Source organism: Neolamprologus brichardi, chromosome 23, assembly GCF_056152115.1.
Source record: "Neolamprologus brichardi isolate AB-2024 chromosome 23, ASM5615211v1, whole genome shotgun sequence".
Lineage (NCBI taxonomy): Eukaryota > Metazoa > Chordata > Actinopteri > Cichliformes > Cichlidae > Neolamprologus > Neolamprologus brichardi.
Window position 1 is genome coordinate 21695233 of NC_142125.1, and position 12936 is coordinate 21708168.

The 12936-nt window shown below is 37.7% G+C and overlaps 1 protein-coding gene across 1 annotated transcript; it reads left to right on the forward strand.

The window, feature by feature from the left end:
- Positions 1–1192: 1192 nt before the first annotated feature.
- On the forward strand, positions 1193–12471 carry LOC148096116 (uncharacterized). Its single transcript, XM_087835880.1, has 11 exons — positions 1193–1357; positions 2876–3011; positions 8022–8157; positions 8250–8340; positions 8452–8872; positions 9105–9273; positions 9367–9584; positions 9964–10035; positions 10392–10558; positions 10663–10914; positions 11158–12471. Exons 1-11 carry the CDS (start codon positions 1193–1195, stop codon positions 12469–12471), a joined length of 3141 nt encoding a protein of 1046 aa, XP_087692006.1.
- The last annotated feature ends 465 nt before the right edge of the window (positions 12472–12936 follow it).

Genomic DNA, 12936 nt, shown 5'->3' on the forward strand with positions numbered 1-12936 from the left:
ACACACACAGACACTCACACAAAAGATCAAAAGCTATGGCGACAGCGGCAAGGAAAACCTTCCTTTTAACAGGAAGAAATCTCCAGCACTACCAGGCTCATGGAGGGGCTGCCATGTGCTGTGACTGGCTGGGATTCTGTCTGCATATCAGAGAAACAAAGTGTTGTATTTATAACACTATTTCCTTTGTAGTATTGTCTTTTCTATTTCTATTTTAATTGTCATTGTTTTCCTGTCACACTTAGTGTAGTTCATTCCACCTACTTTCTCCTAATCGCCACATCACACTGATCAGATGGCGATGCCTTTCACCCTGGTTTATCTCTGACATCAGCACCAACTATTCTCTTGTTCTTATATGTTTTTTCCTACATTGCAACATAACTTTGTATGTCCAATAGCCAGATAAGAAATTAATTTAACTATAAATTGTTATCTACAAATTATATTAAGCTGTTACGTTCACACGGTTGTTAATTTTTACTAGTTAGTGTACTGCTGCCAATGAGTTCATAAACACGTCTGTTTGAAGCTATTTTATTGGCGTATCTAGCAGAAAGAATTTTGAGAATCAAAGATCATTTTAACAAGCTGTGATTTCAAAAGAGTTAAACATTGCACTAAAACAATTCCTAAAAGCTGTTAATATATTAATTTAATAATATTTAGTTTATTTTTAATTGCAGAAAAGATTCCAAATGACTCATCTTCCATTCCAAGTACTGGCACCATCAACTATGTTGGTAAATTAGACCGTGTGATTGGCTGAAGGATCTGCCTTGTCATGAACTTTGGGGGGAGGAGCAATAACGTCAGCGTGTGGTGAGAGTACAGCAGACTGGCAAAGATTTGTTTCAAGGTAAGTGCAATCCTAACCACTAATTCTTTCCTTTTGTTATGATCCTAATCCTTAGTCCTTCCAATGATACAATACAAATAGCTAAACTTCCATAATTTTCATCCCTGTCCCTGGACATTCCAGTTATGTAATATACATCACTAATGCTTCCAACATTGTGCTGATGTCCTCTGTATGCAGTGTGTCTTTGGAAACATGCCACGCTATGTGCACCAAACATCTGAACTGCATTTGATGTTTTTGTTTATATTTTATGTAGTTTTAAAAATAATTTCTCTTTCAACACAGTATTGCAAGTCCTGAATCAAGTGGGCTCCTTACAAGAAGAAGAAAATGGATAGAAGAGGGAGCACTCCAATTCCTGAGGACCCTGTGAAAAGCAATAAACCACCACTGGTGGAAAAAGATGACCTGGAGTCACAGGATGAAACTAGGAAGTTGGAGATTTCTGAAGCCGTTAAAGAGCCTCAGTCCAGCAATGATGGTGTGCCAGTGAATGTAAGTTAACAGAGTAACACAGCCAACAACAAGTGAAATATCAGATGAAATGAGTTACTGCAACAAATACTAAGAATCTCCTCTCTTCATTTGTCTTTGCAGGCAAACGGTGTTGCTGATGGGAAAGGAAAATGACTGCCAATAAAGACACACAAACATAGCTACACACACACAAGCATGCATGCACCTGCACACATATGTTCATATACAACAATGTTCAGATAAAGTTCAATAAAGTTCTTGTTGTTCAATGGCAAAATCCTGTGTTTTCTTTCTCACACTGATGGAGGATGGGAAAAGTCCACAGTCATGGTAGTTTATTCAAGTTTATTCATTTCTTTGAAAAGGTGTAATTCCAGATTAAAGTTATAGTGGAGCCATCATGGCTCAAGAGTTGGCAGCTCATCTTGTAATCGGAAGGTTGCCGGCTCAGACTGTCTCGGTCGTTGTGTCCTGGGGCAAGACTACTGGTGGTGGTCAGAAGGCCTGGTGGCACCAGTGTCCGGCAGCTTCGCCTCTGTCAGTGCACCTCAGGGACTAAGTAAAGCCCTGTATAAATACAGACCATTTAATAAGATTCACAAAACACATTAATTGACTGTTATTTATTATAATTACAGAAAAGACTCCAAGTGAATCATCTTGAATTCCAAGTACTAGTACCTTGTAATATAGGCAAAATTAATAATGTGATTGGCTGAAAGGTCTTTGTAGTCATGAGTTTGGGTGGGAGGGGCAGTGATGTCAGAGTGTGGTAAGAATACAGCAGACTGGAAAAGATTTGCTTCAAGGTAAGTTCAATCAAAATCACTAATACTCTTATATTTTATGATTTTAATGGCTTGTCCTTCCAGTTAAAGAATATAAATCACTAATGCTTCCAACATTGTGCTGATGTTCTTTTTGTACTGATAGCCCTGCGCATTACTTGTAGGATTTTAGATTAAAAATCCAATTTCTAACTATATATTAAAACAACACTTTATAAATATAGTTCATTGATTTCTTTGACAAAGTGTAATTCCAGATTAAAATTGCAGTACACTAACAACATACCTAAAGGATGATATGTAAATACCATTAATTAGGTTTGTGAGATTAATTACATATAAAATTCCAAAAAAAAAAAATCAACCTTGATTTCAAGTTACAGTTTAGAAAATGATTATTTGATTTGCTAATCAACATTGATGTGAGCAGAAGTCCTGAGAAGTGTGATTTTGGTCCTATTCAAATGACTAATTCTTCTGTTTTTTTTTTTTTGTTTTGTTTTGTTTTTTAAATCAAAGTTCCTAAAGCTTCCAATTTTAGAATACAAACCAATAATTCTTCCAATTTTTCCACTTTAATTTATAGATCTTGAATAACAATTACTAATCCTTCCAAGATACTAATGTATATTTCCTCTGTATGCAGGTTATCTTTGTAAACGTAGGGTCTTTTGTTCCTTCTTAATCCGACTTTGAGAATGGCAGGTATGTGCCAGTGTGTTAAATCTACACCTGTTTGATTTCTCAGATCCAGTGGTCTGAACTAAAATGTCATTTGCCCTTCATGCAGTGGAAATACGGCTGCAAAGTGTTGCTCACAATCACTCAACCTTTGGTCAACTTCAGAGCCCACAAGATGAGTATCCTACAAGAGAACCCTGCAGGCAAGTGCAGTTTGTCTCTTCTTAATCCACCAATTTTTTCCATAATATATAAAATTTATTTGAGTAATCTATGTGCACTTTCTTATCATAAACTTACTTTTAGGTGCACATGTTGGAGATTAATTGATTCGTGGACCTGTTGTATGCTTCTCATCACTGCTGCTGCAATCACTTTATTCTTTGTGGTGGTCTTGCTCCTGCTCCATTTCAAGAAATGCATATAATTACACACACACACACACACACACACACACACACACACACACACACACACACACACACACACACACACACACACATTTAAATGAAGCCTAATAAATGTTTTCTTTAACAGTGTTAATGTCCTGTGTCTTCATTATTACACTTGGGTTGGGTTAGAATAAGATAAGATAAGATCACCTTTAGTAGTCCCAGACATGGGAAAATGTGTTTTGTTACAACAGAAAGTGGACAGTGCAAATTTACAAAGCAATAATTAGAAAAACACTTGAATAGGATAAGAATAAGAAACTGTACACAATAGAGGTAAATAAAATACTATATACACTAGAATAACACTGAATACAAATGCTATATACAACTGAGTATAATACAACAATGCCATAAAAGAGTAATGCACTTAATGTTATTGCTATTGCACATGTGTGGATGTGTGTGTTTTATCAGTTGAAGTCTTTGTTGTGGAGTCTGACAGCAGTGGGGAGGAAAGACCTGTTAAATCTCTCCATCCCACACCGTGGGTGTTGCAGCCACCGAAGGAGCTGCTCAGTACTCTCCTGTATGGGGTGGCAGATGTTGTCCAACAGGGATGACAGTTCTGCAGCACTATATACATATGAACAGTATTAACAGGGAAAAAATATATAAAATGCACAAATATACAAACTGGTGGGTGAGGAGGAGAATGACAGTATCATCCACTGAAGTGGGTCCAGTGATGAGCTTACCAGGTGCTGAAACTGAGCCAGGACCAGAGGCTCCAGGGTCTTCATTAGGTGGGATGTCAGAGCCACCGGCCTGTAGCTGTTGAGGTTCTTGGGGCGTGAGGTCTTTGGCACTGGTACAACACAGAAGATTTTTCTGAACTGTGGGACTCTCCCCAGCCTCAGGGTCAGGCTAGAGATGTTCTCCATCATCCAACACAGTTGGTCTGCACAGGACCTGATGCCAACTTGGTTTTAATCCTCCTCATTTCCCTCCTAACCTGGGTGGTTGAGAGAGACAGGCTGGAGCCTTGTGTTAATGTGTGCTGGATGCTGTTGTTGGGGGTAGGTAGTAGTGAGCAGGGTGAGTAAAGGAGGTATGAAGTGTCTGAGGTGTCAGAGGTGGAACAGCAGCTGTGGTGGTGTGTGAGTCTGCAGCCGATGTTGAAAACTGCCTCATAGAGTAATCAAATCTGTTAAAGAAATGATAGAGTTCATTTACATTCCCCCTGATCAGAGAATTCTGATCTTTGTGGCCCAAGATGGTTCTGAGGCCTCTCCAGACTTTGCAAACGTTGTTTTGTTGAAGCTGGTTCTCCATCTCTGCCTGTAGCTGTCCTTCCCATTCCTTATCAGTCCTCTCAGCTCCTCCTTGTCTCTGGATTTGAAGAGATTTGTCTCTTCAGTTTGAGGACAGCTTTAGGCTATGTCCCCACTAGCCCAGATAGATTTAAAAACTGCATTTTCATCTGAAAACGCTCCCCGTCCACACTATCGTTTTCAGTGGTTTTCAAAGAGCTGCGCATCCACATTGTAACGGCTGAAAATGCTTACATTCCAGTACTGCATGTGCATGAAATGTAAGAAGATTCGACCTGCCTCATTTCTGTCTGCTGCTTATTTACTTTCTGGCTTTTTGAAACGTCGCGGCAAAATGTTGAGGAAAAGCACCACATTTTTAAAATGGACTAACAATAAGGTGGAGTTGTTGCTGCGAGTAACACAAAAATACAAAGTTGCAAAAGCGAGTGACAGTTAAAGAATTGGAAGAAAAGCTCTCTGGAGCATGTACAGACTGATATAAATCTTTAATAGGGCTGTCAAAACTAAGAGCATTGTCCTTGTTTCAGACTGTCCCACAACATTATCGGCTTTGTGGACCACTTTATTGAGCCAGTTGGCATCTGCAAACTGCAACCTGCTGCCCCAGCATGCAACAGCAAAGAGGATGGCACTGGCCACAACAAACTCATAGAAAATCGTCAACCACCTCAGAAAATTACTTGGGCCCTCTCAAGTGCAGTGGTGGTTTTTACCGAGTCCAGTTTATTTTTAGTGTGTACTTATATTTACAGTGCTCCACTATGTCTGCATTGACCCCTTTGATTAAAACAGGGGTCACCGGTTTCCTGGTCTTCCTAAAGTACAAAATCAATTATTTGGTCTTTTTCACTTTAAACTGCAGAGGATTTTGCTCAGACTACATGACAAAGGGGTCCACCACAGCCTGGCACTCATCACCCTCAGTGATGCATCCAACCACCGCAGAGTCATCAGAAAACGCCTGATGATGGCAGGTCTTGCAGTGGCTGAAGTTTGTGATGTAGAGGGTGAAGAGAAAGGGGAGAGGACCGTCTCTTGTGATGCCGCTGTTTTGCTGATCACCTTGTCAGACACCTTGTGTTGAAGATGCATTTATTGTGGTTGACCTGTCAGGTAATCAACAATCTAGGACCAAGAATGACCTGACTATGTCGAGAGTGATTTAGGAAAATTATGGCCAATGTTGTGGCTAAGAATAAATAAAGCAAAAATAATGCTTTACATAAAGCATGTGTAGTCTTACCCACACTAAACGACTAATTACAGTTATTCACTGATTTATTTGATGTATTAAAAGGTCTAATTCCAAATGAACATTTTTCTCATGTTTATGTTATAATAATAATGGATTGGATTTATATAGCATTTTTCAAGGCACCCAAAGCGCTTTACAATACCACTATTCATTCACTCTCACATTCACACACTGGTGGAGGCAGCTACAGTTGCAGCCACAGCTGCCCTGGGGCAGACTGACAGAAGCGAGGCTGCCATATCTCACCATCGGCCCCTCTGGCCAACACCAGTAGGCGGTAGGTGAAGTGTCTTGTCCAAGGACACAACGACCAGGACAGAGAGCCCGGGGATCGAACCTTCCGGTTACAGATACGCTTCCCAACCCCCTGAGCCACGGTCGCCCCAATGTTATGGATATCTATATATACTAATGTGTGCTGAAAAGACATTCTGAGTTATAAATCCAAATGAGTGATACTTCACACTATCAAAATTCCTAGAGGAAGGTGTGGAAATTATGTTCATTCATCAGATATACATTATTGGTAAGAAATCACATGACCAAAGCAGAGAGCACGATTGGTTGAAAGATCTGAATGCTAAGATCCCCATAGATTATACGCAAAGCTGTTAGTGTTCATTAAGTTGAAGACGGTGGAATTACATAAAGGTAAGTTTAGATAAAATTAACTAATTCCTTCCAACTGGAACATCCAAATCCCTAATCTCTTGTGTCGAATTTAAATACTATAATTCCAAGTATTGTATATAAATCACTAATGTTTAGTTTCCCGCTTGAGGTTATTCTTTTGTGTGTGTGTGTGTGTGTGTGGGGGGGGGGGGGGGGGGTGGTCTTTCATAATTAAAGTCTACAGTCAAGGAAGAAGTGAGTAACAAAATGCAATACTTGTTCATACCTTTATACCTTGTAGCACCACACGTTAAGACCTATGTAATTCTCTGTGAGCACTTATTGAATTTATTTTAATAGCCATTCAACCACACTAACATCTTTTTTCAACAGCTCTTCTTTGCTGAAGGGCTCAGTAATGATTACCCAAACTGAATCCATTTTTAGAAATTAGTTTCAAAATAAGTGAAATTTAAATCAATTATTCATCCATTCAAATCTCTAATTCTTCCAATCCTTAAATATTATTCCCCAATTCCTCCAAGTCTTGTATCCAAAGTAACAACTATTCCAACAAATAAATACATATCACTAAAAGTTTAAACAACATATTTCCCCATTCAAAGTAATTATTTTAGTTATTTTGTAATTATATTATGAATTTAGAGGTATACATCTTAACCTTTAAGAATTTAAGATTAGACCGATAATGAATTTGTTTTGAACATACTGTCTCCAAATTGTTTTACGAGTCAAGCATTATTTTGTAGACAGACTGAAGGGGAGTTAAGCTCAACGGTGCGTAAACATTCATACACACATTGGTGTAACTACATATTTACACATATATTTCTTTATCAAAACTTATACTTATTTATTTTTTGAAAGAGACAGCTTTTTTTTTTAAAAAAATGACAACTGTCAGCAAAAATACTGCTTTAAAAAATCAGAATCACCTTATTTAAGTTCAATATAAATACACGGAAGTGTTATGAAAGCTCTAAGTCAAATGAAGCCATTTTAAATGGTTCAGCATTGCCTGCATCTGCAGAGGATTCATGTGTACATGTATTTTAAAATAATGATGTCAAGCGCCTTGATGGAATTGAAAAATCAATAAATGTTCACCTTTTAGTGTCTTAATTACAATCATTAATTCAGAGAAAATGTAGCAAATTAACCTACCATTCTGAATTAGACCAACCCCTGAAAAGGCTCTTCTGGGACAATTTGAGGCCAAAGGGTCTAAGGGATCTAAGGGTTCTTTTATTTTGAGGATGAGAAAGTTGTAATGAGACAATTCACAGGTTATAATATTTTCAAAAATAAGATCAAAGATTGGGTTAATTTTACCAATTCAAAATACCAATTCATTTACTAGTATCGCAGTCCCTGGTTATTCCAGGAGGGTTCTCCAAATAACTGGTCCATAACTTAAGAAAAAATACTAAAAACTTGAAAGTTATTTTAATCCCCTATTAAAAGTGGCAGACTTTTTATTCTTTTAATTCCTTTAATATTTGGTCAAGTACTGAGAAGTGTACACCTCAATTTGAAGACTTGCGGGCAAGTAATTATAAATAATTCACCTGTTCTGATGTGTATTCTTCTCTACAGGAAAAATGCCACGTCAGATGACAGAATGCCCAATATGCTCTGTTCCATATGTTGCAGTTGGGCAGCATTTAAAAAAATACCACCATGTTGTAAACAAAGAAGAATTACATTTACTGCTAAATTACTGCTTTACAGTGTAAGTCACTGTCATACAGTATATGACAAAACATTGCAACAATTTAAAGTGGTAGTTGTAGTTACATTTGTCAAAATGGATGTGATATGCAGTTACAGGGGCAGGCTGGACTGTCCAGTATGTAAAGCTAAAAGCCGTATAAGACTGGACAAGCACTTGCAAAATGTCCACTGTGAGATTGAGGTTAGTGTTTTGTATAGCTTACATTTTGTTGTTAAATTAGAATGCATTCTTATGTGACATGTTTCACTAACTTTCTCAAACATTGCTGTTCTATTGTTTATACCCTTTCAGAAATCAGATCAGAAGAAAGTAATGAGGACAGCGAAACGATTGGCTAATCTGAAAGCCCTCAAAGCTCTCAGACGTTCAAATCCACAGCCTCCAATGGTGACCTCACTGGACATAGAGCAGCTGACTGAAAGCAGTGATCAAGAGGAGCGAAGTGATAACAGTGATAGCAGTGAAGAATCTGCAGAGATTAGAGAAGACAGCTCAGTCCATTCCCCTGTCAATCAATTAGATGATGCTCAAGTCCAACATCAGAATTGCAAAAAGTGCAAACAACAGGATTTGTTACTTCAACTCCTGAAAAGGAAACTGAAAAGACTGAAATCCACTAAGGATAAACTTGGCTTCAAACCTCTCAGCCCCCCAAAGCGCCAGAAATTTGAAAGAATAAAACCTGACCCAACAGCCCGGCTTCCTAAATTTGGTATGAATTGTTTAGCAAAAATGTTTTTTCTTCTGTAGTGTAATGTGAATTTGGATAACTGGTTGTTCTATTTAGGAAGTCACATCCCGCTAATTAAACAGATACTACTAATTAGCAATATCTTCCAGATATCATTGTCAACCACTTGAATTAGAAGAATGTTTTCTGTACCTCATCAGTTTGTCATGACACTTCTAATTGCTATGTTGTTACTACACTTTATTTTAAACAGAGAAAGTCCTGAATGCTTGGTTTCAGCACATTTGTGGAACAAGTAAAAGGGACGTTGAAAATGCCAAACAACGGGTCTATCATGTCCGTACCTGGGCATATTTCATGTCTCACAATCAAGTCCCTGCAATGACGTTTGCATTTATGGACAACAGAGAAAGACTGACTGAGTACATTTTTACAAATTTCTGTGATATTTTACTCCAGTAATCTCAATAATACTAAAGTGATTACTGATTTGTGTTTGTTTGTGCCTTTTTTAGATGGACAACTTATCTGAATAAATATGCTGTAACAACCAAAAGGATCTGGATTGGAAATGTGAGGGCGTTCTTGCAATTTCTGATTGATGCACAACTGCCAGAGGTCAGAGCCTCCCGTAAGGCTTTAAAGGGGACTTTATTTGCACTTCAGTCGGAAATGAAGAAGAGCAGAAGGGAGTTACAAACCCACAGGCAAGCCATCCGGATCAAAAAATCACGTAAGATCCAACTTTACTACTTAGTTGTTACCTAGCGTGTGCAATAAATAACTAATTTTTAAATGTCATGATATCATGACTGTGATGTGGTGAGGAACAAGGACTCAAAATGTTATGATCTAAGTATAAATTGTATATAAGTATGTCTTTTGTGCATTGTATATGTACAGTGGTTTGCAAATGTTTGTGCACCCCTATTGTTTTTCAAGATGTTTCTTTATAAATCATTGGTTGCTTGGATTAGCAATTTCAATTCAATATATCATAAACATCTGTATTAGGTCTGAAATACAACCTGTTTTATATTTACATCATTGCGTGCAGCATGAATGAGCATGACTGGAGATGCAGGAACATAAAAACATTCTGTGTCTTTTAGAAATGCTTGTAGATCCTGTCCACATCACTGATTTTCTCAAGAAGGCCACCACACACATCCCTGAAGCACTTGGTAAGTGTTTAGTTCATTTCTCCATAAGGACAACTCTAATAACCCCAATAATATCTCTGTTAATGAGAATTCTTTTATAATATTTACTTACCAGCTGTAATCTGTATGTATATATAGTTCAGAATCTCAGATTTACAGAACTATATGACAGAACTTTTTGCTTTCAATTATAACAGACTGCTCATTTATAATCAGTTGTTGGACTTTTGATTTTTGTTCAAATATATAATACATATACAAACAGTAGCATTTGTGATGTTTATATAGGATTATATTAGGGGGAGTATATAGCAATATAAGGGATATGCTCAACTATCCCTTGTGTCTTACCGTGCAACCTCTATGTTACTCAATAGTCGAGCTTGAGAAAAATCCCACAACTGAGAACCTAGACTGGTTCTATGGTCTTCTGGCTGGATTTGTCATCTGCACAACTGGACACAGAAGAGCCGTCATATCAAATATGACAGTTGACGAAGTTGGCACTGCTGAAGCGGATGGTGATGGCCGGCGGATAATCAGAGTAAAGTCATTAAGAAATGATTTCTCTCCCTGATTAAAGATGTTTTCTTACCAACGACATCAATGACTGTGTGCAATGTAATTTAGTTGCTGATTCTTTTACAGGTAAAAGAGCACAAGACCAAAGAAACATTTGGCCATGCACTTGTTCCCCTAACGAAAGACGAATACATATGGTTTCACCGCTTTGTGTACCACCGCCACAGATACCTTGGTGGATCATCACAATTGATTTTTGCCAACACCAATGGAGGGCCTTATTCTAAGATGCTGACATCATTTCAAGATGCATGGAGGAAGTTTGGTATCCCAGGAAAACCAACCTTCTCTATGATTAGGAGCAGCATCAGCACTTTTGTGAGTAGTTTCCACTTTATGGTGATTCAGTGTTTTTACCTTCCTATCCTTTTAGAGGGATGATATAAAACAGTCACCCTTCCTGGTTCTACTCCCAGTGTTTTAATGTTGGAAGGACATTTCTTTTTCTTTATATTGTCTTCTGTTGTACTTCTTTTTGTGGTTCTGTCCTTAGCTCTGCAAATCTTGAAAATGTCAAATGTTAGTGCAATTAATAACATTATTTAATGTTTACATTTGTAGAGTGGGAGATTCTTGGGAACCCAAAGCAAGGTACAAGTCCACCGGATGATGTGCCATTCTGATGCAACTGCAGCAAGGTTTTATGAGGCAGATTTAAACTTGGACGAAGCCTTCAAGTGCCGCAACAATGCTGCAAAGGCACTTGCTGTGAACAATAGAACCAGAAAGTCTGAGGAATCTACAACCTCAGAAGACAATAAAGATGTGTTGCAGAGAAGATATGCTGGACCGAAGAAAAGAAAGTCTAGTCAAAATGCCACAAGAGAAGAAATTGTGAAAAAGAAGACCAAACAGCACGCAAACACCATTGACACAGACAGCAGCAAAGATGAAAGTAACAATGAAGTCAGGAAAATCATTGACCCGGCAGCAGGAAACACATCTGGAAAACACCCACATAAACAGAGTGGCAGGGCAAGAGCAAAAGTGAGGGTACAAGAAGACACAACAGGTGATGAAGATATGTCAGAGATGGTGACTACAGAGAGTAGTGAAGGTGAAGATTATGATGATAACTGTGAACACATTGACCTTACAGCAGCAGGTACATTGGGAACCACCAAAGGTAAAGATAATGCTAAAGGAAAAGGAAAAGCCACAAAGGACACAGGACATTTCTATAGTCGTACTCAATTTCTTAAAAACAAGAATAAATGTTGGGAATCTCCTAAAATTGTGTCAGAAAGAATTGCAATCCAAACACAAATACAAAAAGTTGTTAGACCAAAGGAAGCAACTGTGGGTGTGAACCAAACACAGACAGAGACAATAGATGAAGACAATGAAGCCTTGAGGCCAGAAAGTTTGAGTGAAAATGAAAACAGTATGCAAACAGTGACTACAGATAATGAAGAAGACAAAGCTGAAGATGAAAATGGTCCCTTGTTGAACACAACAGACATAGACCAAGAAGTTTCCAGTGGACTAGTGAGAAAAACTACAAAAAAAATAAAAGGAATGAGCACAGAGGACATAGGCAGAGATAAACATGGACCACAGACAAAGACGACAACCGAGGGAAAATGCAATTTGAGATCAGAAGGAACAAATGAAAACAAAGACACAGTTAGAGTAAAAGAAGATGGCCCTGGGACTAGCTATGAGTCTCCATTGGCACACCCAAAAATGAGGAAAAAATCTCTTACGCAGAAAAGGTCTTTGACAAAGTGTGATGAAAGCAAAGAAATAAAGCAAAAGGGCAACAAGCAAGAAAGAAAAAGACCAAAGAGCCTGACTGCAAGACAGTTGTTAAGTCCAAAGATGCTCAGAAGTAACAAGAACAAAGACCCACCTAAAGATACCAACAAAAGATAAAAAGCCATACAACTCAGAGGAAAAGAGTTTTTCGGTTGTTTTTGATTTTACTTTGATGTTTGTTTTACTACATTTTTGAAAACTTTGTGATCATGTGAGGTTTTTTGTTATTTACTTATTTTACACAGACACTCTGACTGTTTCCTTTTTTTTTTTTTTTAGATTTTACTCATTTTGGTCATGTGAGGTCTTTTTATGTTTGCGAATTGTTTTTATTTTTTACTTTTAAAATGTAATTTTTTTTTTTTAAAAAAAGGACAAATACTGATATACTTAAGCTCTTGACAACAAATGATGCCAAATGCAATAATAAAGACTTTTCTGTTCAATTTGAAAATTTTGTGTCTTTGTTTGCTTGTCAATCATTATTCATGGATTTCATTGTAATTCCAAATAACTCACATTTTATACAGACAAGGCTGCTAAAGGATGATATGTAGATGTCATTAATAACATTAGCTGGAT